Below are 25,905 nucleotides of genomic sequence, written 5' to 3'. Positions count from 1 at the left end.
CACTTTCTGCCCTGTGGAGGGTAAATATTAAGTTAAAAATATGCCGCTTTTCCTGGGATACAGTCCATTTTCTGGGCATTCCGAAAACATGCACAAGTGAAAATTGTCAATTTTTAATATATAACGTTATGGAAAGGAATTAGCGATGTATCTATTATCCAACATATTATTTTCAACATTTATTCGTTCACAAAACGTATCACAAACATTTTTGATATCTTAAGATAGATGAAGAATATGGACGTCTTTGCATTTACAAAGCTTACGACCGTCATAGGCTTTTTAAATGTTTGCAAGATCCTTCCCGAAGTGTTTTACATACCGGGAGATGCCTGAAAAATAAAAATTAAAATGCTTAAAATATTGAAAATATTAATATAATTTTTAAATCCTATATTTCTCCTTTTCCCCAGTACGACGAGACTCTGGCCCGAGCGGTGAAGCTGACATCGCGCGAGAGGCGTTTCATCAAGTTTTCATCAGTTGAATATGACGGCCAGCTGTACATGACCCCCCAGGACTTTCTGGAATCCGTTGTAGAACAGGAACCGAGAAGTGAGAGACATTTAATTTCCTATTTTAATGTGTTATAAGTTATAACCAGGGCTATTATTGTAACGCTGTGGAACGGCGTTCCTGCACCTTTTTTCACGATTTTTTTTTCTAAAAAATGTTTGCGCTTGCGTAATTACAATTTTTTTATATAATTCATAAAAATGATAAAATATGGTATTGTAATGAATATTTAAATAATATATGAATATATATTTTTTTTAGTAAAAAGCTTGGTATTAAGTGATTTCCGGGACCTTTTCTGTTTGAAAAAAAAGCCTTGGTTAAAACTAAATTTTACCTTATGTTTAGTGAATAGAATACCGTTTTGTGTCAATGCGATGTTATCATGATCGTTAATGTGCATGAAGGCTAGGCGATCAGACCTTCGCTTCAGATACTAGGGTAATGACTGTAGAATTAAATAAATATTATAGTGAAAAATCACTATTCTTATTAATTGTAAATTACGATTTATCGATCTAACAATATTATAAAACAAATTTCATCGCTTTTACGATATGTTTATACCTTTAATAAGCCTCCGCCTCCGTAGTGTAATGGTCAGCAAGCTCGGCTACCATTCTGGAGGTCCCGGGTTCGATTCCCAAAGGGGGTCTATAAGTATAAGTGATTTTTTCACTCTAATATTTATTCAATATTATCCATGAAGCGGAGGGCTGATCACCTTACCTTAATGTGTTTACGATTAAGATAACACTGCGTTTATATAATGTAGTGCCCTATGCTCCACTGAGGTGCGGATAAGGGTTTGGCGATAATGATGATGAATATGCAAACAAGAAAATACCATAACTACATATATAACTGAATTATACATGTGTAACTGAATTTTAACAGTTTTAGTGCCGAAGAGCGCTATAGCGCTTCTAGATAGTTCTATCGAAAATGTATGATACTAAAACGGTTAAATTACGAGTACAAATATGAGACTGCGGAAGTGTCAAAAGTCCTTAACCAATCATTGAATCATATCATAAGAATTTCAAACGGTTTCAAAAAGGTCTCTTTATGAGAAAAATATATGAAAAAGTGTTTCAGTTTCGCTAAAAATACAATGTTCAATTAATTTTTGACTAAAGTATAGTATTTTTTTCATTTAATTAGTCTCCAAATTTTAAATTGCCTTAAATTGTGAACCTCTCTCGCGGAGCACAATGTTAAATAAACTTCCGTGTTATTTTTTTAGGTTTAGTTATTTTATTTCTTCATTAGGCACGAGAATTTGTTTCAGCAGACTGAAAGAATTTTCCACAAACGAATTACAATACGAAGATGAAAAATTTCGTGCGGTTTCGCCCTCTGTATTTTAGTTGGTACAAATTACTTTCAACTGGAGTCATGCTTACGCTTTTACCCTTTCAATTTAACAGGGAAAACTTCCACGTTATATTGTATTTTGTTTTTATTATATAATACATGTTTTAGTTTTTTTTTCAATATTTTTCGTTAAGAAACTGAATTATATAAATTATTTTACTTTCCCATTTTTCCGACATTTATTTGTTATAAATATTATAAAAGATATTTTTCTTTTAGTTAAAATAACTTTTTTGATTTCTCAAAGTTCTCAATTTCTCAAGAGCAATTTTCACCTAGACGTGTGTTTCACGACATTATTTGTCCATAATGCAGTAAATAATGTTTTATTTTTTTAAGATAAATTAATAACCCTCAAAAATTTTCAGCATATGCATTTTGTCTTTTTTATCGATTATATTTAACGGTTTTCTTTAAAAAAAATATCGTCGCATTTCAAACTTCGATTTTTTTTCCTTTTTTGTTTACTTTTTTTTATACATTATTTGCAAAAATACTTAAAAATTATCAAATCGAAATACCTCAAATATCAACTAATTTTTTGAAAAATTTAACATTTACAATGATATTTTAATATATCGTAGCCATACAGGAGAATGTGACCGAGTGCATTTTTTACAAAAACGTGATCATTGACTATTTGATATCTTACTAGCTTAATATTGCCCTGAAAAAAATCCCAAAGGATTTTAATCTTGGAAGTATAATGTATTGACTTGTTAAAAGTGACTAACTGCATTGATGTTTATTTTCTTGCCAAGCAAAAGTGACTTAAGTGGCGCTCCTGAACATTTTACGTTTGTTTAGTTGGTCACTTTGTCCTGTATGACTACGATATACACTATTTTAGATAATAATTCCATAAAATATGCCCGCAATCACGAGCTTTTTCTTGCGTGCATATTCACTCTTCCACATTTAACTCCATTTTTTTTCATGACAGAATCAATTTAACCTTTCTTTATGTCGTGTGAAACGGTCTCTGGAATTCAGCCAGAGACTAAGTCTTGCCGAAAACTTTTGCGTAAAATAGAGTCTCGAAGAATCCTACATGTTGATAAAGTTATGACAGGGTAAGAGGGTCGATCGATAAGTTTTTCTCCCCATAATTTGTTCAGAAAATTTACGTATTTTAATGATCTTAATACAAAAACTTGTAGGTGATTAAATAATAAAAAAAACCTGTTTTATTATGTTTATTATTATCATTATTATTATTATTCTATATTATTACAAACTCTTAGTTCTCTTAGTGCGGGAGTGCATTAGCAGCTTAACCCTTTGAACGCTTTAAGCAAAAAATAAAATTTGATTTGTAAAAAGCAAATTTTCCATAAAAAATAAAATATTCCATAAAATTCCTTTTATTTGTTTACTTTAGTCCATGGCTTGTAAAAGCCAGGGACTATAGTCGATTTACGCGCCCAAAGAAGAAAAAAATTCGGGCAACTTTAGTCCATTTACGCGTCCAAAGGGTTAACGCAGTCAATGTCCATTGATAAAAAATCATGTTTTTATATATCGCTCACTCCTTTCAAGAACGTCATAAATCAAAATTCGTAAATTTTCGGTTATGCATGTTTTCGGAATGCCCAGAAAATTTACTATATCCCAGCAGAAGCGGCATATTTTTAACTTAATATTTACCCGCCACAGGGCAGAAAGTGTTGTTTTTGCATTTTGAAGAAAAGGCATTGTTTAATTATTTTTTTAAATAAACAAAATATTTTTCAAATGGAGAAAAAACTTCAGGTTTTACTTAAAAAGATCTGTTGCACAGTAAAAAGTTCAGTAATTGGTGTGATATTTATTTTTAATGCATTGTATTATATTTTTAAACTTTAAAAACGTTCTCCTGAAAAATCGAGTTTTTTGATTTATGACGTTCTTGAAAGGAGTGAGCGATATGATATTGTGGGATTTTATAGTGCGAGAGATATAAAAGTATTTATATTGGAATGCTTAGTTGTTTTAAGCAATGTTTTATCTTTTTCAGCGCGGCTCAAGAGAAGAAACTTAACACTTAAAGAAATAGAGAAGTTACGCGATTCAACTCCATCTTTGAAGCAGGGGTCTTCTAAAATGTTTAGACATTTGAGGGATAAAGGTAACAACTATTCTTAAACTAACGGCTTTTTATTTTACATAAACTGTATCATCCTCCTAAATTTATGTCCATGCGATGAGAAAGATCATCATGCGGGATGATGTTATAACTTTTATAATTTCTAATAGGAGTATATCTTACGAATTCAAAATAAATTTAATAAATAAATAAAGATTATTTTCCAATGCCGAATACATTTTTTAGGTCATGTTTTTCTCTTTACGTTTTTTTCCTCATATCCGGGTTCACTCCTTCCGATAGATCAGTTGGACCTGACATAATTACATTATGTATAGCTATACATCTTTTCAGACCAAACTAAAGCATTTTTGACATCTTGAGTTAGATGAAGAAAAATATAGAATTCTGGGTATTTACAGGGCTTATACCTATCATAGGCAGGTTAAGTGATCACTTTACACACGGGAAACATTCCTATTTTACCCATGACTGACAACCAAAAAGAAGTTTTTGAGGTATCTCTACATGAGAGAGTACGGCTATTATCCTTGGCTCTACCCGACCCAGTTTCTCCAGGGTATGCTTGGCTACAATAGTTAAGAGACTAGAAGGAATGTGTATTTGATTACGCATTTTTATCCATTGTTGCGCGGTATGATCGATAATCCTGAAATTATCCGGAGCATTGGTCTGTATGTTCCCGATAGTTACCTAAGACAGCGCCGGCATAGATTGTTTCACATTCCTATACACAGGACCAACCTGCCGATGTTTATGCCTGTAGGAAGAGCTACCGCTATGTTGAACAATATCACATTGGATATTGATCTGTTCCATGTGTCCGAAGGAGTTTTCCGAAGCGGGATTCTTCTACACCTTTAAGTCTTCTTGCTTACTTTTAATTTATACGCCCTGAATATTGTTTGTTATGTATATATTATTTTTTTGTTGAATAAATTGAATTGAATTGAATTGGAACCATACTACTAAAAAAATTGGAACTCCTACATACGTCATTAGTCTCATGACTCGGACATGTCAGTTCACTAGATCCATCTATATTGGATTAAGAAATCTTTTATTTACTAAAATAAAGCAAACTTAAAAAGTTATTTAGCCTGTTTGCTTTACCCTTGCTGTGCACTGGAACCTTGAAAAAACGGAAGTCAATGACCCAAAAAAAATTTAACTAGCAATGTATGTTATCTAATTCTGTAGTCTTAAATGTCACATCATATCACATGAAAATATCATTTGTATTGTGTATGTATGTGTTTTTTAAAAGTTTTTCTTTTTTGCATTAGAATAAATTCTAAACAGCTGACGGTAATTGTGTGATATACATAATATTGTATGCCAGCGTCCTAAAATTCAGATTATTTTTAAATTTATGAAATTTATTTATGAGACATTCTAATAGTTACATGTTTATTTCTTATTTTCAGGCATCATTTCGTACACAGAATATCTCTTCTTGCTATCGATCTTAACAAGTGAGTGATGGTTTTTATTAATAGATTTTTTTTATTTTTACATAAAAGGTTGAGTTAATTTTTCATAATACACATACATATGTATTATACATCAAACACAAATACAAAATAAATATTTATATATCATATATACTTGCAAAGCAAATTTTATTAAATCTTAATGAAAAATTTTAAAAATCTGTAAATTATATCCCGATTTTACTGTCAATTTCATGAAATAGCTTTCAATATCCCTGTCTTAATGAACACCAACAAGAAAACCAGATATGAACACAATTAAATATATTGTAGTCATATCAACATTGACAAAGATATTTTATATGTAAATCTCTAGTTTTTTATGGTTTATTCACCCATTGTGTGTACAAGGAAAATAAGAACACTGCTGTTTAAATAAATTCTTTTAATATTTGATTTTTACTTATTTTTCAGAGCCCCAGTCTGGTTTTCGTATCGCCTTCAACATGTTTGACACAGATGGAAATCAACGCGTCGATAAAAATGAATTTCTCGTTGTAAGTATAAAAAAAATGCACATTAAAATTAGTTATTTGAATTATCTACTAAATATTGTTTCAGAAAACGACATACTTAACTTTAGTTCAAGCATCATTTAAAAAAATAGAATAGCATTTTAACAGACTTCGGACGGGAAAGGTATTTCTACCCATTCGGTCGATTGCTGCTTAAGAATGGGAAGGGTATTTTTACCTTCTGCGCCGGCCTCATTTCAAAGGCAGAAAAGAAGGAATTATTCAATATTTTTATAAGAATATTGTATACCAATCTCGTTAAGATCTAAACTATATGTAAATTATTATTAAATCCCGTCGCCAGTGGTCCACAGGCATAAAAAATACACGTCTGAAATGTTATAATCTAGTAGGCAGTACAAAGGGTAGGAACACTACCAATATTTCAAATTTTTCAATAATGATCGATTTTCACACATGTTTTTTTTCAGTTTTTACTTCAAAAAGTGTCCCAAATAAATATTTATAATTCATGAATATACTGTGATACATCTATTATGAATGTACGTATGAAATAAATGATCTTCCATTATATGCAAATTCCGTTAAAAATAATATGTAATTATTAATACATTGTTGGGCGGATTTTACATCAACCCCGACCCTACTTAGTATACTAATGAGGGTTGTATACTAATAGCAAGTAACAGCAAACCCAATTCCGATCTGTACAATGTTTCTTGACGTCTCTCGTGCCACAAAAAAGTAAGCAAATTTCTATTTGCTTAGTTTTAGTGGCACGAGAGACGTAGATCGCTTATAGCGTCTCCCGTTCTATACCAACAGTATGCAAAAAGACGCTTTTAAGCATTTCCCGGAAACAATGATATAAGATATGGTTATTCTTACTACCAGTATAATAATACGAATTCAGTTTGTTCATATAAATTTTTATTTACCATGCATTTATTGACCTTATTTTTAGCGTTGTATGAAATATTGCATCATGCGCAGTCTGACACTCACTAAATATCTCAAAAGATTTGCCAAGTCATTGGCTTTCACTTTTATTGCAAGTTTTTATATCATATCCTACATTAAATTTATAAGCAACTGCAATTTTAAATACCGTTGATTTTTTTTTACTACAGTAAATGTCTTCGTACATTAAATTATTTTCTCCACTCTTCTTTTTAATGTTGTATTGAATTAATTATTTAGTATATTGAACATTGATATTGACTTTGGAAATCATAACTGTGATTTTCTTAAGGTTTCCATGTTTTCGATATTGAAATTTTCATGCTTCAATATTTTAGTTGAATGGATCTAAGATATGACTCGTATGTATGTATTTATATGTCTATTTCCGTTTGTAGAATTTTTATTGAAAATTCCGTCATGAACAACAACATATTTTATCATTTCCGTCTGGGTTTCCAAACTCTTTCTGCTGTGGAACACTTTGTAAATCCTGATATTTTTAACAGACTTTTAATTTTATTTTATTTTCTAAGGTAGGTAATAAATGCATTATTAATATATTTTAAAACTGTAATACATATAGTGGAAGATGATCTTCTTTTAACTATATCATTATATTAAACGAATCCAGATTTTTGCAGAACACCAGTGTTCTTTGGAAAATCCTAATTTAGATTCAATAAAGTCAACTGTATTACTCATAGTATGTTTCATATATTTATTCTGCACCTTTAGAGCATAGGACTCTGCATTCTATTGTTATTGTAGGGATAATTGAAGTCTTTAAAATTATGTTCATTTCAAATGTTAAAATAGGACAGATTGAGGGCCCCTACACATAATTCTCCATTCCAAGGAAAATCTTATTACTTTAAGAGATGTAAGATTTTGGAGAACTTAGTTAAGTATTAGTATAATGAAGATATTTTTTAAAATGATTAAGGAAACACTTTTTATACTACTTGAGTTTATTAATAACTACAAGTTTACCTTCCGAAACTAGTAGTCATTAATAAACTCAAGTGGTATAAAAACAAGTGTTTCCTCAATCATTTTAAAATGTCTTACTACAAAGTAAATGCGGAAACAATAAATACAAATAGATGTTTGTTTATTTTCTTCCAACAATGCTAATAACATGATTTTCATTGTTTCTAAAATATAAAATAGATGAAAATACTGACTATGTTATCGATAAAAATATTTCTGTCATTTTGCTAATGTCCTGATATGTATATTGACAAAAAAATATGTGAATAATAAACATGTGAATATTGTATTTTTTATGGATAATATTTTAGAAAGTTATTTCTCTGTTTTTAATTGTGATGATTAATATTGGTTTTTGTTTTTAAATTCTATTGTGAAATATAGATTAGACGGCTCATGGGAGGTTCCGTCAAAAATCGGAGTGACCTGGATAGAGATAGTACAGAAGCCGTGAGTGGAAGCAGAAAACTAAATTGCCTTCATACTACATGCATCTATTATTGTGCTAATATATATTTTTTACTAAACTATCCCGGCCTGTGCATAAATGTTATTTTTACCACATACTAAATGTTAAACTGGTTACATATTGCAAGTTGTGGAATTTTTTGACGTGCAACGTCAACGTTTAATGTGGACGTTTTAATTTAAGTGTTTTGTGATTTGTCAAAAGCTGCTGTGTAATTTCTTTCTGGCATTTTTCAACTTCGTTTTCCTTGTTTTTCAAATAATATTTTTAGTGTTTTAACAATTACTTTTCTAGGATCGTGTTAAATTAATGTGAGAATCAAAATTAAAATGCATGCCTATCAATTTGGGTATGATTTTATGTTTTTGATAAATATTTTCAACTTATTTCTTGGATTAGGTCTTTATTATTAATATATAATAAATTTCGTCATAAGCCCTTGCGTGATTTTAAGACTTAGATCTTGAACATTCAAATTCAGAATGCGAACGGCCGCACTTGGGGACAGACAAGTTTCCGCGTGAATTTTTTTTTTAGAATATACATATATTGAAAAAATATTTTTATAAACTCTTTATCTTTAAATAACTCTTTTCTTTTCAAAACTATATATTTCTTTCATAGAAAAACTGCTTTTTTTAATACAAAAACATTATTGGAAGCAAATAATTAAATTGTGTCAAATGTTACCTGGGGTAAAAGAAAATAAAGTTGGGATTTATCGTATATTGAACCTTAGCCAAAAGTATGTGTTTTTTTTTTAAAAAAGCGTAAAATCATAAAAACATAGCTTTATATATTATTCATTTTTATTCAATGGCAAACAAAATATTACAATGATAAAACTTTTTTATAATAGTATGTCATTTTTTATTGATTTTGATTGAGAGATAATATTTATTTGAATGAAAAAAGACTGATTTTGAATTACTTAATTTGATTTTGAGCTACTTAATTTTACCTTTATTAAAATGTTTTATCAAACAATTACTATATTTTCCTTATTTTTCTGCAGTGTACTACTGAAACACTGCATTCTCTTTGCTTTCTTCAGCAAATGACCGCCTGATGTTTAATTAACTTTGAATAATATACTAAACATACATTAAAACTGCCCCAGCAATAACAAAAGATATTACAACTTCTATTTAAAAAAAAAACACTGTTTTACTTAACTTTACTAACTCTCTAAAAACTAATTTCTATCTAATCTATAATAAGTCAATAATAAGTAAATAATAATTTCATGACAGTCAGTGACAGATTTACTTCAAAGCTAGTGAAGCTTTGGCTTCAGGCCCCAAGGTGCAAATGGGTCTGTATATTAACAATCTGTAGTGTTTTATCAAAATGAAAATAATATTCTTAAAATTCTAATTTAAGGTTTCTGTATCTTCAAATTAAAATAACTTCATTGATAGATTTTAAAAGGAGTTTCATAGACTCATAATTTGTCTAATGTGCTTAAGTTCTCATTTGTTTCAAGACATGACAAGTTTGTAATTTTGAATAGCATTTCCTTAAATTGTGTATTTTGATTTTTACATAAATTATGTATCTTCAATAGCTTCAAAAAAGAAATAGAAGCCTGAAAATAGGTCAGTCAATAAAGATTCAATTAATATTTGAACACAGTAAAAATTCTTATAATTTTTCAATTCTATTTGCTGTGATTTATTCCATGGCAATTAATAATAATTATTAGCTAACATTACTGTTTGCTTTTAAAATACTTCCTATTTTATGCATTTCAACTATTATTGTTAAACCTTTTAAATGCTATCTTTGCATAATCTTTTCTACTTAAACAATGTTTACATTAATAACCTTTGAAAACATAGCTTATTTGCTTTAGAAAGTTTTGTTTTGTTTCAAGTGAAAAGTTGCTTTATACTTATTTAAGCTTCAATTGACAATGTCCGTATTGATACAGTATGTTACAATTTGTGTTTATTTACCAGCTACTGAAACTAGTGTGTTCTACTGCGCAAGCCAAAATCAGAGCCAGGGAGCTATTGCGCGAAGAGCCGCCGGAAACTCATTCCTTCGTAAGTCATAAGAGTTGCAAGAGTCTGTGTTGTTACTAGCAGATTACCCTGTGTCTTAGTTACTATAAAACCTCATAGTTTTGTGTTTTACCCACATAATGGTTTTCATACATGGTTTTCCTAACAGCTTACACGAGCTTTTATACAAGCCCATACTTCTACGTAAGCAATAAGTTATCGCCATTTATATTTATAATAATACGTTTTTGTGTGGTCTAATATCATTTGATTATTCATTGTGTTCACAATTTATCACGTCATCTGTTTCAAGAACGTAATACTACGTAATATATCCACTGTTGCCAGACAAAAGGGCATTAGTGACCAAACTCTACATTACAGGAAATCTACTGGAAGCGCTACAAATTTATAAGGTAGTCATGTTCTCATATATAAATGTATCGCCAAGACGTCATTTTATCTAATTAACATAAAAAATTACAGTGATATGACTATTCTATCAAGTAGCCATTTGTCACTCACACCCTTTTTGCTGGCAACTATTAATACATGTGTGTATTTTGGTAAACAAAGATTATATTTTTATAACGTATATACTTATTTAATTAAAGATGTAAACTTTATGTGCTTAGAAATGTTAATTTGTTTATCTACCGATATAAATGTATTTAAATAGTACATTTTGTCATTGAATCAAATCATATTAATGACTGAATCTAAAGGTGGGACTGACCAGAGTCATTTTGTCGTGACGTAACATGATACGATGCGAGCATTCGTATAGTCAGTACAGGGAGTCGAGCTCATTCCGAGTACTCCATCCGATGTTCAGATTCTCGCTGTGAATGTTACGTTATGACGAAATCCTCCGGTCAGTCTTGATGAGATAAAATATTTTATGTACCCTTAATTTAACATCATATATTAAATGAATAATTTGTTTATTAATGTCTACATCATCAAAATTTACTTGCTAAAATTGTTACTGTGCCAATGATTAAATGGATTTTCTTGATTTCACCAAATACTTGTTTTACGTGTGTGTATTCCTATTTTTTTTATATATGTATCTTTATATAATATTTTCGCTTTGAAAAGTATTTTTTATTACATTATCAATCTCTTTTTGCAGCACTGCTTACAAAGCTACATTTTTATGAAAACTGTTTATGAAAAAAATTAGAAAGCAATCCAAAACTTAACATTCCGTAATCCTTCTCCACTACTAACGATCTTTCCCTTAAAATTTCATTATCCTTACAGAGAACCATTGTGTAATTTTACATTATAAAGAATGTTTCGTCAATTGATATGAAAGAATACGTTATTGAGAAAATAGGCCCTAAAATATATCCTTGTGGTAGCTCCTTATCTATCAACAATATAAAACTCAAGATAGAGTTGTCCTAAGGGGCTTGTAAACAAACAACATTTTCACAGTATTCCATCGCTGGAAATATTGCAGAAATATGGTCATTTGGCTTGTCCATGATATAGATTAATAAATCTTCAAAAACCGATTCATCCTATCCTTGTAAATATATTAAATGAACAGTTATCCAGTTCCATTTCGCGGTTAATAGGAGTCATCAGATCAAATTTGTTTGGGCGAGATCATATTTTTGAAAAATTCTTCACATTTTTGAAAAGTTACATATGTAGCAGGCACAAGGACTTCAGTGTCGTCCATAAAGGCTGAGCGCATCTATGTATGTTAACACAAAATCTGGGCAATAATAAAATGGCAACTAATCATTGGCAGTCATTGATCTAGCTGTTGCTCCCACATATCGCACATGTCTTGCAATCAAATAATTGCCGACCAATATTACTGAAAAATTTTACTTTTTTACAGGCCCCTTCAGTCACTAAAACACAACATATATTTATATTTTTTTATGTTTCAAATGAACAGGCTAAGTAATAATTAGTAATAGTCAAATATGGAAATGGATGTCCTCCGCATGCTTACTTTTAATTCAACAAGATCATTAAATTATTTTAACCAGGTACCTCCTATACGTTCGCAGATATAAATTTATCATCCAGAGATTTTTTTCCAGACTTTTTAAACTGTCGCAGGTATATTACAGTAATTATATTTGTTGTACTGTTGTTATTGTTAGTTATAATATTAATAATTCTTGGAAGATTAACTGCTATAGTTGTCGTTGTTTGTATAGACCCTTCGTCTTGTGATCGTTGTGTTACATAGATTGAATTGTCCACTAATAACCATACCTCACTGAATTACACCAAACATTGTTTTTTCTACACCAACTGTTAATGTACCATTTGTTGCAAATAGTGAAATAATAATTGCACTGTTTATACATTTAAAAAATGCTCATTAATGTTTATAATAAACATGCTATGAATGTTTTACCGTGGTATGTATTACTAAAATTATAGCATATTGCTATCTAATTAACATAAATATCGTCCTACAAAAACAGGTAAATTTATGTAGGAAATGGTGGAAGTTACAAAAAGTCATTTCCAAAATTAGGATTCATTAATTTTACAATTCATTGTTTTTACATTTTCATTTGATATTTCAATTAAATTGAATTGAAAATTTGAAAATTGAAATTGTTATTACATAGATACGGGAACCCAGTAATAAAATATTTGAATTGAAATTAAGGTTACATTGCCAAGTTGACTAATTAGAGAATACATATTTAGATATCTGTATCGATGGTTATTTTAATATCAAAAATAGGTTTGATAAATCGAAAATAAATTTAGTTGTGTGGAATCAGTTTGCTTTAGAAATACATGTGTAGTAGCCACAAGTATAGTCAAAGCCACATGATAGTCGAAGTAATTATTTCACTCAGGTTGGCAATGTTTCTGATGCATCACTTCTTCTAATTGAGTGAATGGAACTTTTTAAGATGGAGAAAATCTTCAGCTACGCTTGGAAGGGCAAGAGAGGAATAACCACGGAGGATCCGACAGACCCGAATGCCAAACCCGCAGACCAGGCCGCCAAGCCCAAAGACAAGAAGGAGTCTTCCAGCGACATGTATGTAGATGATGAACAAGGACTGCAGCGCCGTCATAATGTGGACACCTTCCTCCAAGTACATTTTTTCGGAAAGAAGGGAAAAGATGAACTGAAATATGAGGGCTTTCGGAAATTTATGGAAAACTTGCAAACCGAAGTGCTCGAACTGGAGTTCAACGAATTTTCAAAAGGTATTTTTTTTTCAAATATATTGATTTGGCGTTGAATTTGTAGAACTCCATTTTAATTTATGTGTCAATTTTAAATCAAACACAGATTTTTTGGGGTCTACTAAGTTGTATTTTATTAACAAAAACACATAAAAAATTAATATTGTGATAATAAATATTCGTTTGAAAATGCCATAATTAGGCGAAACAATTGTCACAATATTAATTTTTAATGTGTTTTTGTTGATAAAATACAACTTAATAGACTCAAAAAAACTGTGTTTGATTTAAAATTAATAGATTAAAAAAACATTATTTTGCTATTCCATTGCCTTTAATTTAATCCAGCAAATTGACCTAAATTAATATATCCCTTTTAGAATACGCAGATACAAATGTGTATTTAAAGGTCATTCAAAAATATATTATTATTGTAGTTTGAAATTCACACTAAATGTATGATACGAAACTGAAATAATTATAGTTTTAAGTTCAAATCCAATTTGAATACAGTAGAACCCTAATTATCCGTATTTATTAAGGGTGAAGATAGTCCGGATAAGGAAAAATCCAGATCGAAAAAAAAAAAAAAACATGTTAATTTCTGCTTTAAGCTAGCAGTTCTTTTTGAAGCTGTTAAATCGCGAATATTGCGAATGTTGCGCATGATAACTAATATTTTCCAGGACGTCGCTGAAAATAATACATAAAGCAGTAGCCAAAATGTTATGCATTACAACATAACAACGGTAGACGTAATTCGCTTTGTGCAAATCAGGAAATTCATATTTTATTTTATTGATCTGGATAATTAAAAATCTGAATGATAGAGGTCCGGATAACCTAGTTTCTACTGTATTGTCAACAGACCAAATAATAAAATAACTATTTTTGGTTTTTAAAAAAATCCCGAGAAAAACATACATATTGGCTTACACTTTCTTTACTCTAATATATGTATAACTTATGATTTTACATCTTGTTTGATAAATTAATTGTCATCTGCAGGTCAGGACACAATATCTGAAGTAGATTTCGCTAAAATTCTACTGCGTTATACTTACTTGGATACCGATGCTTACGACATGTATCTAGATCGTCTTCTGGATAGAGTGAAAGAAGAAAAAGGAATAACGTTCGAAGAGTTTAAGGTGTTTTGCCAGTTTCTCAATAATCTAGAGGACTTCACCATCGCCATGAGAATGTATACACTAGCCGACCGTCCCATATCCAAGGGTATTTATTGCTTCCACTAATTGATAACACAACTGGTGTAGAGTGCATTGAAACATGTGAGAAAATGTGGTGTTAAAATTAGTGATACTTACCTTTAAATCTACAGTTTATTGGGTTCAATTTTTCATTTTTAAAAAACTTTGTAAACTTCCAATTACATTTTTAAGATGTTTTTCTTCTAGCAGCACTTTTTCCCTATTTTATTAGAACTTTACTTTTTTTTACTTTATAGACTATTTGCTAAACAAAGGCATCTTTCGGCTGTAAATACATATTATATTGTAAATAAATTATATCCTTTTCTAAAAAGCACATGCGGAATGAAAATAAATAATTTTTAACTAACACAAGAGACAGAGAGTGATAGAAAACTTAAAGACATCATAAAATAAGAAAGCTAGAGTACTTTGGTTATATTATTACTGTACAGAAATACAAATAATATGTATTATATTACAAGATAAAGTCGATAGTAAACGCAGCAAAGGAAGAAGATGTATATCCTGGCTTTAAAGCTCAAGTCAGTGGTTCCACTGTACCACCAAGTATTTATTTAGAGCGGCTGCAAATAAAGTTGAAATTGCCAACCTTCAATGTTGATTGGCATAGTAAGAAGAATAACAAATATGAGTTTCATTCTAAATTTTCTAGAGTTCTGTTATAGTTTATAACATAGAAAAATGTATGTATTTTATTTCTAAAAAAGTTTTGATTCCGGGAATTCAAGGACTGATTGTGGACTTGTTTCAGATGAATTCCAGCGTGCTGTAAAGATTTGTACCGGAATAAGCCAGTCTCACCACTTGGTCAGCACTGTATTTGCAATTTTCGATGAGGACGGTGATGGTCTATTAAGTTACAAGGAATTTATTGCAATCATGAAAGATCGATTACACCGAGGATTCAAAGTAACTTTCTTTTAATTTGTAATCTATTTGATACGAGACAAGTTTTTATTTAATGCTTTTTTATGTATGACTTACTTATTTATTATGTTTTCAGTCGTCTGCTAAAAATGAGGGATGGGAAGCCTTCAAAAGCTGTGTCAAACAGGAAATGAAATCTGTCGGTTAAAATTATTATAAAAAGTAGAATAGCAAATTATGTATTAACAATTTTGTCATATTTAATGATATTTCATACTCAAACGGAAATATGGTAATATTATTTTAGGATTAAGATAATGTCAAATTTGAACAAGTTACTTCACAACTTTCTGCTTAAGTAATATATAACAAAGTATTTATAATTACAAAAAAAGGCCAGTTGTCCGACGAATATTTACAATAATTTGTACATTTTGTATTTTATTTATTTTTTATTGATAGAATGGTTTACTTTTTACACAAGTTAGTTGTAGAAATAAATAATTTATAAAAATCTGCGTATATCAGAATATGAAAAAACATCAATAACCAATTATAAATTTTCTATTTCTAAATAATCTGCATATATTTTTGTCTATAACACAAGTACCTGATTGTGATAATGTCATTCACACACTTGTTAAAGCAAGATTATTATCGTCATCACATTATTGTGTTGAAATTATTATTTTTAGCCTGATAACTTATGCGCACAGTATGTGATATAAATGTATTATATCTGAGGTTGGGTTGAACATGATAGTTGTAATAGGCACAATTTTGTACATAAAAACTAGAGACATACGTATTTATTTCTTGCATGGGTACAGAGTGACACCCTGCATTTGTTGATTTTTAGCTCAATTAGGCACAATAGTATTGTTAGCGTTGATTTGTTATTATAAGGATTAGGTATCCCTTTCAACGTATTTAAAAAGACTTTATGACAATTCGGGTTTTTAAACCCTGAGTTAGTGGGTTTGTATTTTATGAATTTATATATTAGAATGACCTGTCATATTATATTTTAAATACAGTGTCAAATTAGTATGATTATACTTGCAAGAATAATAGCCCTTTATTATTATTTTTTTTAATCATTGTTATTTATTTCTTAATTAAAGTTCCTCAGCGCAAACTTACACGTAGAAATAATTTACTTATTTACAAAGGAGATTTCGTGTATGTTTCATTCTAATATCTGTTAAATTTCACTTATTGTCAAGTATGCACCTTGCAAATCAAAATAATTTGATAGGATTTTCTTCGATCTCTATGTAACCAATTCTAGCCATTAAAAAATTGTTAAGAAGTTATTCTCTATTACTAAAACGCATTTTAATATTATTAACTTAAGCCTTTAGAAAATATTAATGCTTAAACGAAAGTGCAACCAAACTTGTCATTATTTAGGTAATAATATTACAATTAAAAATACTATACATAAATACAAACGTAAGAACATTTTGCATCGAAAATTTTATTATTTCATATGTTTTTATATAACATTTAAAGTAAATCTTTACTTGATGTTTATCATTCATCACTTTATATTTTGAAATAGAATCATTATTATCAATCGATCCATTTATTCTTTTCACACTGCTGTGGTGATGACTGGCAAAAAAGGGCATGTCCTAACTAAAACATTTTCCTAAAACTTACATATATTAAAAATGGAGACCTCATACATTATTATTGTTAATAAGTTTTATCTATTTTTCTAGCTTAAGTGAATTTGTAATAAATTAGATTATTGCAATTTATTGACAGTAAAACATTTATTTGTGATTACTGGACATGACAACTGAAGAATGAAAGTGTATAATGTTTTCGCAAGTTTATTATATAAGTGTGTATTAATGTATTTTTGGAGATTTATTTTTTATTTGGTTTGGTTTAAAATTTACTAAAATCTAACCCTAGACGTAATCTTATGTGTATTATTAAAGAATGTTCTTATTAAAATGTACATGCATGGTATACTGATTGTATTTTCGATAATTTTGATATTATATTGGTATTTTTTGAGCAGTGGTGCAAAATAAGGAAATACTAGCTATAGTAATTTATAGGAATCAATTACGGGTTTTAATGAGATATTTTTTAATACAAGAAAGCATAATGTTGCCATCTTGAAAATAATCCTTTTCAACTTTTCAATAACAAGATCATAACTGTCATTCATAAAAAGCCGAAAACAGAGAATTGAAAAAAAAACAGATAAGTATCAAATTGGGCCGCCGTCAAAATAATGGCATTGGTCTTTCTTTTATTAATGAAAACTAGACTATCAATGTCAAATATGTAAATTATTTATTGTAGTTTCACAGCATCATTGGGTTTATTTTATGGTTTTTTATCATATAAAATTTTAATTGACTTAAATTTGATCACCTCCAGCCTAAATATTTGGGAAAACAAATAAAATTAGTTTTAATTTACACAGTTATCAGGTCACCAAGATATACATATAAGTTTTATAAGGTCCTCAAGACTCATGACTGTGGCACGACTTAGAAAAATGCGAGCACCCCTCATTATGTGTACAGGGTGTTATTCTTTGCCAAAATATTCCCCTGTATCTGCACCCAATGGTGCCTAGGGGTTTTGTGTCGGACCAACGCGGCGTTATCTTTATTACATAAAGGCAAGGTGATCATTTCTTTGCTCCAGATTATTTGATCTAATCGATATTTGATGGGATGCAAGTGAAGGAAGTATAGGACATTATTGCTATAAAGGAAAGGAAATAGAGAAGAAATCGTAGGTAGGAAAAGGAGCTTAAAAATATAGCTATGGCTAGGGCACTCAATACAATGTGTACAAAGCCCCTGAAGGGACTTATTGTCCCTTATTCTTTTACAATTTACTGTTTTTTTCTTTATATTCCTAAAATCACTGTTTTTTTTCATAAACAATTTGTAAACTGTATTTAGTTTTATAAGTTTTTTTTTAACATTTAGGACCTTGAGAAAAAATAATACCAAAATGATGGTTCTCCCTCAAAAAAAAACCATTACAAAATTGTATATTTTCAATGTTTTATTATGTTTTAAGCGGAGTACATAGTTATATACATTTAAAAAAAAAACAAATTAAAAATTCTTAACATGGGAGATATTTAGTAATAATTGTGTTTATTAACAATACATTTAGGTAAAATTCATAAAAGTTTTGGCCCCCAATACAATAAAAAATTTTAAAAAATTAAAAGTATTATAAGGATCGTTGTATGAATAATAAACAAATATGTTTGGCTCGAATATCCTTGATCTATATTTTCCAATTTTGTATTATTTTTTTTTCCTAAATCTTCCTACGAAGTATTAAATTACGAGTATAAAATACATTTAAAAAATCTTAAATTACAAGAGATATTCATTGTGCAAAATATTTGAATATTGCTATTTAGACTTAACACATAATTGTCATACTTTGTTCTTAACATTTTCTAACTCAGTAAAAAATCTTTTCAACACTAAAAAATGGTGTTTTTATTGTTACTATTATTATTATGTCTTTCTCTAACCCTTACCCGCACTCGATGGTCCATAGGGTACTGCTTTATATAGAAGCAGTGTTATCTTGATCGTTAAATACATAAAGGAAAGGCGATCAACTTTTTGCTTCAGGTATCAGTCCAGGGTAAATAAATATTAGAGTGCAAACATAATCAAAATTTAGTAAATTTTTCAAAATTTTTGCTAAAAACATACTTGATTTGTTTTGATTTCCTACCAAATAATGTTTTATATATTTAAAAAAAATAACATTAATTTGGATTGACAATTTCAATTTTTACAATTTGTCAAAATAAGTCTTTATATTTGTATGGGGTGTTTACAAAATTAAACTTAACCGATAAAAATATGGCGCATTTTATATAATAACAAATAGTCGTAGATAAATTTCTGCATCCACACTTCAAAAAAATTGTTCACGCTTTGCAGAATGAAATATTCACATTATGTACCACCCAGAACCCTAATGAATAAGCCTTCATTGTAATTGAACCACTATTTACAAGTTTTTTTGGTAGAATTTCTGGAAAACTATCTTTATAAGATAATAAAATATTATTCAACAATACACGCTTTGATTTCCGGTCTCCATGAGGCGCAGTCAAGACAAATTCATCTATATCTGTCGGTAAATGAAAGGCAGTTCCCGCCAAAGTAAAATGAATAGTAGAATCTGCCAGATTAACTCCATAAATTACCATACTTTTCTTTTGCTGAAGATTCCTAGAAGTGCAGTGACAGTAAATTCTTTGGTACTTCGAAGATGTGTGTGTGCAAGATACAACTTTTTCGCCAACAAGACTTTTGTATAAAAAGCTGAGCCACCAATCTGGTAAAGGATTTAAATTGCGATCGATAACGCTGTAATTAGCTCCCAGAATACTTTGTCTGACCACGACTTGTATATTGTTTAGCGCTGCTATTCCTAATTTATCCAGCCATAAGGGAGAGCTGGAAAAAGAATTAGATAACTCAGGCGCACCTCCCCCGTAAGCGCTGCTTGTCTCAGTGAGCCACATGTTTAGGCCCCTCATGTAGGGGCTTATGTTTTCCAGCATAGTATCAATTTGGGTTTGTAATAAATCTAACACATCGGGATTCCAGAAGTCTTCTAGACTGGAGTTGTGTCCGTTGAGGTAGTACTGGTGCCAGGCTATAGCATCTACGCATTGCGAAGCTTCGGAAAGAAAATCTTTCATGTACTTTACGCAACTTGGTCTTTGCGGTTGAGGTCTTGTTGTATCGGGTCCTACTAATAGAGAGTTAGGAAAATAATCCTTCAAAATTCTTCTTAAATTTTTAAAATCTTCGCTTAGCTGATGTGGCGTGATTGTAACATTAAAAACATGTTGGAAAGAATTAGGTTCGTTCCCCAACTGCCAGTCAATATCTAAATTATGCTTACGAGAAAATTCAAACAGCTCGATGGCATTAGTAGGGTCCCAGTTTTTGTCATTGCGTAGTAAAACGTTAATATCAAACAGAAGTTTAAAGTTTGTCTTTTTACAGAAATCATTTATATGCAAAAAGTCTCCCCCACTCATAGTAAAAAATGGTAGGAATTTCTGAGAGCATACTTTATTGTCGCATTCATTTTGTGCATAATTAGCGGAACTACTTGAAGCCTCATTCATAAAAATAAGTCGATCAGACATTGTGCCCCCTAACCTGATGTAGCCGGAGCCGAGAAGAGATACCATATGAATTAATTTGGTAGAGTTCAGATGAAGATCATTGGTACCGCTGCTTATCTCGCTAGTATCTAATCCAAAACTCAAGAACCGTTTGCTTACTGTGCTGACAGGCGAAGTTTGCTCATTTACGCAAATAGTATAATTATTATCAGGCCGAAGCAACGTCCAAAATGTAGTACCGAAAAGTAATAAAATGCAAACGATGAGGACAGTGTTTTCACATATTTTTTTCGGGAAAAACATTGTAGCAGCAATAATGTTTCAACACTAAGAACATCTAGTTTGATGCGTCTGAATTCAGTTTAACATGCTTGCCAATTAAAATGAATTAGAATTTGCAAAATAAAACGCTAGAAATTCTTTTTTTTATGTTGATTGTAGAAATACTAACTAACCGGGCAAACGCAAAACAAACTACTGGGGCGTCTGACAGTTGACTGACATTTGACAGTTTGAAAAAACTGAAACCATAGATTTTTCTTCGAGACATCGTTCATGAATAACGAGTAGCCATCGTTTAACAATTTTTATAGCTATCTTGGGGTAAATAGAAACGTTTATAAAATAAAGAAATATCATGCTATTTTTCACATGGTGGTGATTTTTCCAATCCCATATCCATGATATTTACTTTGTAATTTAATGAATAATTACGAAAATACCGATTTTTATGAAAAATTAACGAGCATGTTAATATTTTTTAAAGATAAAGAAAAGGCCTAAAAATTCCCAAAAAAAGGTCATTTACTTGTTTTCTAGATATATTTCAAGGACTCAAAGGACTGACATAAACCAAAAAAAATCGTTTTGGTAATTTTTTGAACGTTTTTCCAGTTGAAGTACTAAAAATAGATCACAATTTTCTGACGATGGAGGAATAATATTCTTATAGGTTATTTCTTACATATGGAGGTCAACACAATTATTAAAATTTTAACAATATTGATTTCCCCGCATTTACGCAGTTTACCCGATTTAACGGTTCGTTAATATTTTATAAATCACATTTCCCGTGATAAAAAAACATAACTTTTAAATTGTGGGCAATATTATCTTTTTCGTTGAGTTTATTCTCCGAAAAAGTGAAGTTCTGAAAACTAACAACATATCTTACGAAAGACAGGTGCTTGTGGCATTTTCAACACCAATGTTGGCCATTGGCCCATGATCAAAAATCTTTGGTTGTCATCATGTATGAACGTAACCAAGAACACTCAATATTCTTTGACATTTTGTCTTGTCAAAAATTTGTGTTTATAAAAATTCCAAGCACGTGTTGAAAGTTGGAAGTGGTTGCAAGTGAATAATTTGAACGTTAAATCAATATTTTCTGTGCGTCTTAATCTTAAGCATTGAACATGAGTTCTTCTAAAGGAAATATCGGAAGAACCCGAGCTCAGAAACACCAAAATCGTACAGTATTCAAAAACGATCTTCATGACAAGTCTGTGAAAATGAAATTCATAAATTCAATCCAACCTACCGGTATTTGTTTGAGATGTAAGGATATAATCGATTGGAAAATAAAATATAAGAAATACAAACCCCTTACTGCGCCTAAGAAATGCGTGAGATGCGAACAGAAATCAGTGAAGCATGCCTACCATACCATGTGCCTACCTTGCTCCAGAAAGGAGGGTGTTTGTGCTAAATGTTGCAAACAAGAAGAGGTATAAATAATTATGGATAGTGAATTATTTTTCCATGTATTTTGTTTTGTTTTTCTATGTATTTTAGCATATTTTCCCTTAATTAAAGCAACCTAATCATCACCATGTTACATCTTAACCCATCGGCATACTAGCGGCTAAGAATACTTTACAATCGCTAATTAGCCGCGGTTTGAACTACGCCTCCGTCCGTGGTAGTTCATATTATAAAGATACTTTAGTGTGAAATCTACAAATCAGAAAGATTTTTGTAATGCATTATTTATTATAATTTTTATACAAATTTATTGACGACGCTTGACCAAAAATGTCCTTTTTGAATTATCCTTTTGATTGAAATATCAACTAAAATCGGTTAGAAATCCATTCCAGGCATAATGTTTTACTGAGTTATTTTTTTCAAATTTTCTTGTCAATTCAACACATTTCCGATCTAGACACTCGATAAAATATGTGCGTAATAGTTAAATGTACCATATTTATTGGTAAAACAGCAATAATTATAAGTTTACGAGACAGTTTATTTTTATAACACGGTTAAATTTGAACGCCTTTGACGCTTCAAAAGTATGAGTCACACGTGAGCGTTATGATTTGTTGGACTGATTTACACCACAAAAATCAATCTGTTTAGTGCGAGCTACCTTTTTCTGTATTAAAGATTGTTTCTATGTTTGCTCTCTTATCAGGTGCAAAATATTAGCGCCTCATTGTTTGACAATGAGGCGCCCTGGGCGGGGTGGGGTAACTTTTTTACTTTCGGGGATACATTCAATTAGTATATATGTGTACATATTTTGAAAAAAAAGTGATGTACGGATGGGTATGCAAGTGTAAGCAATTCCCACCCTCTGGTCTATTTCATGTTCATACATTTAACCAACTAACTAAACATCACACTGCTTCCACAGAGAGAATATAATGCCACAACCTGTAACCTGACCGCTTTCAAGCATTTGACATTTTGCGTAGATGAATTTACAAGTATAAATCTAATGGCATTTTAGATTAGGGTATAAGTAAAGTTGCGCCTATTGTTCAAAAATGTTGAAAAAGGTATATCCTCCACTATTGCTTTTTTGACTGTGATCCACATATATTTTAGTTAATTGTTAGTTTCTGATTTGGCGTTACTTTTTCTTTGAATCGGCATGGCCATTTACACATGAAATTTATTGGCAATTGTTGAAGAATTCAAGAGATGCAAATTATCTATGATCTTACATATTGTTTACGTATAATTTGTGATTTAATTACCTTATTTATTGTAACTGCAGACAGTTAGTAGAATTCCATATTGAATTGTTGGGTAATATATCCAAAATAAAACAAGGTTTGTTGGATTGAATTCTACATTTATTTATGTATATGTTAATACGTGACGCGTTTCGTCTTCTTAGGACATTATCAAACACTGTCAGTGTTTGATAATGTCCTAAGAAGACAAAATGCGTCACGTATTAACATATACAAAAATAAATGTAGAATTCAATTCAACAAACCTTGTTTTATTTTGGATATATTACCCAACAATTTAATTACCTGTTTAATTTTTCAACACCTGTAAAAAAACATTTTTTTCCATTTTGATTTAAGGTTGTTGAACCACAGTCTACAAATACTCCCGCTGAAGACGAAGAATTGCAGAGGATAATCAAAGCATTGCCAGAGAGAAAACGGCGAACACTCCTTCGGTAATTATTTCAAATGTATTTTATATCTTCAATTTTTTCTATTCAATATTTTAAGATAAATGCTCTTGTCCATTCAAATTAGTGATGGGCAATCTTTGTCTTCTTTTCAAAAAGTTCTTACTCAATTTGGATTTGATCACTTAAGATTTGCGATCACTCAATAACTGCACAACTTTGATTATGTTTTACTCATGATGACATTGAAAACTTAAGCTGGAAAGAAATATAAACTGAGAAAAAGTAACAAATACTATCCCATATTATTTTTTGACATCTCATCAAAGATGAAGAATAATATGGAAGTCTGGGCATTGACTTCCATATCCTTCTTCATCTTTGATGAGATGTCAGAAAATAATATGAAAAATAACTCCTATCCAGATTTGTGAACAAGTATTTGGACACACTCAAAATGTTGTAAATACTAATTGAGTAACTGAAAAAGTGACAGTCACTCTTTGGCACATCTGTAATTAAAATATATATTTTCACAACCCCTCTATTCCTTTATTATATTTTTTTTGCCATTATTGAATTATTACTTATTATTATGATTATTATTATAAGCTCTGCGAATCGGCTTTATAGATTGAATCAACTGTTTGATCATAGCAGTCTCATATTAATAAACATAAGATTATAATAATTTATTAGTAACTGCTTCTCCATAATTTGATTTTGATTGTCTGAAAATGCAAATTTTTTGTCTTGTTAGTTTATAGTCAAAACTAATGCTTTAAAATAAATAACAAAAATATTCTTCTATCTAAATATTACAGGTATTTACGGAAACAGGATGAAAGTAAAAAGGTCAGTAAAAAAGTAAAAACTGTCGAAGAAACTGCAACAGCTGAGGAGAAAAAAGTTGATTTAGCTGAAAAAATAAATAAACTCAGGCTAGAAGCTCAAAAAGAAGATGTGGAAGATTATGACAGCGATTTTTGTGATTCCGAAAGTGATTTTAGTGATAATTCTGATGACGAGGATAACAATGATGAAGATGAAGATTCAGATAAACATGAATGATTATCATATTAGAATGAAAACACGCTACGTGATGCACCTTTCATTATAAAATTATATATGAAAATGTATATATTTTACTGTTTATTATTAAATGTTTTAAACCCTTTTCTTGTGTTTTCATTGAATTTTTTAAAAACTTTTTAAAAATATTACCAAGGGATATGACAACTTAATATTTGATTTAATTAATTAAGAGATTGACAAGTTAACACATGTCGCTCACTCCTTTCAAGAACGTCATAAATCAAAAAACCTGATTTTTTTATTTTTGAAGTTTAAAAATATAACACAATGTATTAAAAACAAATATCAGCCACTTTTTAAACTTTTTACTTTGCAACAGATCTTTTTAGGTAAAACCTGAAGGATTTTTCTCCATTTGAAAAATATTTAGTTTATTTAAAAAAAATAATTAAACGATACCTTTTCTTCAAAATGCAAAAACTACATTTTCTGCCCTGTAGCAGGTAAATATTAAGTTAAAAATATGCCTCTTTTGCTGGGATATAGTACATTTTCTGGGCATTCCGAAAACATGCACAACTGAAAACGTTCTTGAAAGGAATGAGCGATGTGTTTTCAAGCCTGCGGACCGCTGGCGGTGGGGTTTGATAATCATGTACATATAGTTGA

General features: G+C 30.1%; 3 protein-coding genes across 4 annotated transcripts in view; 2 read left to right on the top strand and 1 right to left on the bottom strand.

The window, feature by feature from the left end:
* Nucleotides 1-18,769, top strand: part of MICU3 (Mitochondrial calcium uptake 3) — a 135,012-nt gene extending 116,243 nt beyond the window's left edge. Inside the window, exons 2-11 of one of the 2 annotated variants that reach the window (XM_088278092.1) lie at nucleotides 414-555; nucleotides 3,890-4,000; nucleotides 5,407-5,454; nucleotides 5,887-5,969; nucleotides 8,286-8,351; nucleotides 10,332-10,418; nucleotides 13,280-13,583; nucleotides 14,571-14,798; nucleotides 15,549-15,706; nucleotides 15,801-18,769. In XM_088278092.1, coding sequence (XP_088134218.1) covers nucleotides 414-555; nucleotides 3,890-4,000; nucleotides 5,407-5,454; nucleotides 5,887-5,969; nucleotides 8,286-8,351; nucleotides 10,332-10,418; nucleotides 13,280-13,583; nucleotides 14,571-14,798; nucleotides 15,549-15,706; nucleotides 15,801-15,872 — 1,299 coding nt within the window. In that variant the 3' untranslated portion in view covers nucleotides 15,873-18,769. The remainder of the gene's footprint in view (nucleotides 1-413; nucleotides 556-3,889; nucleotides 4,001-5,406; nucleotides 5,455-5,886; nucleotides 5,970-8,285; nucleotides 8,352-10,331; nucleotides 10,419-13,279; nucleotides 13,584-14,570; nucleotides 14,799-15,548; nucleotides 15,707-15,800) is intronic. The other variant, XM_088278093.1, reaches the window with a different exon arrangement.
* LOC148311869 (heparanase-like) lies at nucleotides 18,692-21,322 on the bottom strand. The gene has a single exon (XM_088278094.1). It carries the CDS (start codon nucleotides 21,123-21,125, stop codon nucleotides 19,605-19,607), a length of 1,521 nt encoding a protein of 506 aa, XP_088134220.1. The 5' UTR covers nucleotides 21,126-21,322; the 3' UTR covers nucleotides 18,692-19,604.
* Nucleotides 21,323-21,996: 674 nt separating this feature from the next.
* LOC148311868 (uncharacterized protein C9orf85) lies at nucleotides 21,997-25,378 on the top strand. The gene is made up of 3 exons (XM_088278278.1): nucleotides 21,997-22,552; nucleotides 24,149-24,246; nucleotides 25,026-25,378. The coding sequence occupies exons 1-3, from the start codon at nucleotides 22,241-22,243 to the stop codon at nucleotides 25,270-25,272; spliced, it is 657 nt and encodes a 218-aa protein (XP_088134404.1). The 5' UTR covers nucleotides 21,997-22,240; the 3' UTR covers nucleotides 25,273-25,378.
* The last annotated feature ends 527 nt before the right edge of the window (nucleotides 25,379-25,905 follow it).

This window comes from Brachycentrus maculatus, unplaced genomic scaffold (genome assembly GCF_059751285.1).
Source record: "Brachycentrus maculatus isolate JH-2025_06_01 unplaced genomic scaffold, ASM5975128v1 h1tg000055l, whole genome shotgun sequence".
Lineage (NCBI taxonomy): Eukaryota > Metazoa > Arthropoda > Insecta > Trichoptera > Brachycentridae > Brachycentrus > Brachycentrus maculatus.
The sequence above is the reverse complement of the archived record's forward strand: the minus strand, read 5'-3'. Positions and strand labels throughout refer to the sequence as shown.

What these genes read in the sequence shown, in the direction of transcription:
- LOC148311868 (XM_088278278.1), top strand. Translation starts at nt 22,241, where the DNA reads ATGAGTTCTTCTAAAGGAAATATCGGAAGAACCCGAGCTCAGAAACAC. An exon ending in AATGTTGCAAACAAGAAGAG is followed by an intron (nt 22,553 to 24,148) that starts GTATAAATAATT and finishes TTTTGATTTAAG; the next exon opens with GTTGTTGAACCACAGTCTAC. An exon ending in AAACGGCGAACACTCCTTCG is followed by an intron (nt 24,247 to 25,025) that starts GTAATTATTTCA and finishes TAAATATTACAG; the next exon opens with GTATTTACGGAAACAGGATG.
- LOC148311869 (XM_088278094.1), bottom strand. Translation starts at nt 21,125, where the DNA reads ATGTTTTTCCCGAAAAAAATATGTGAAAACACTGTCCTCATCGTTTGC.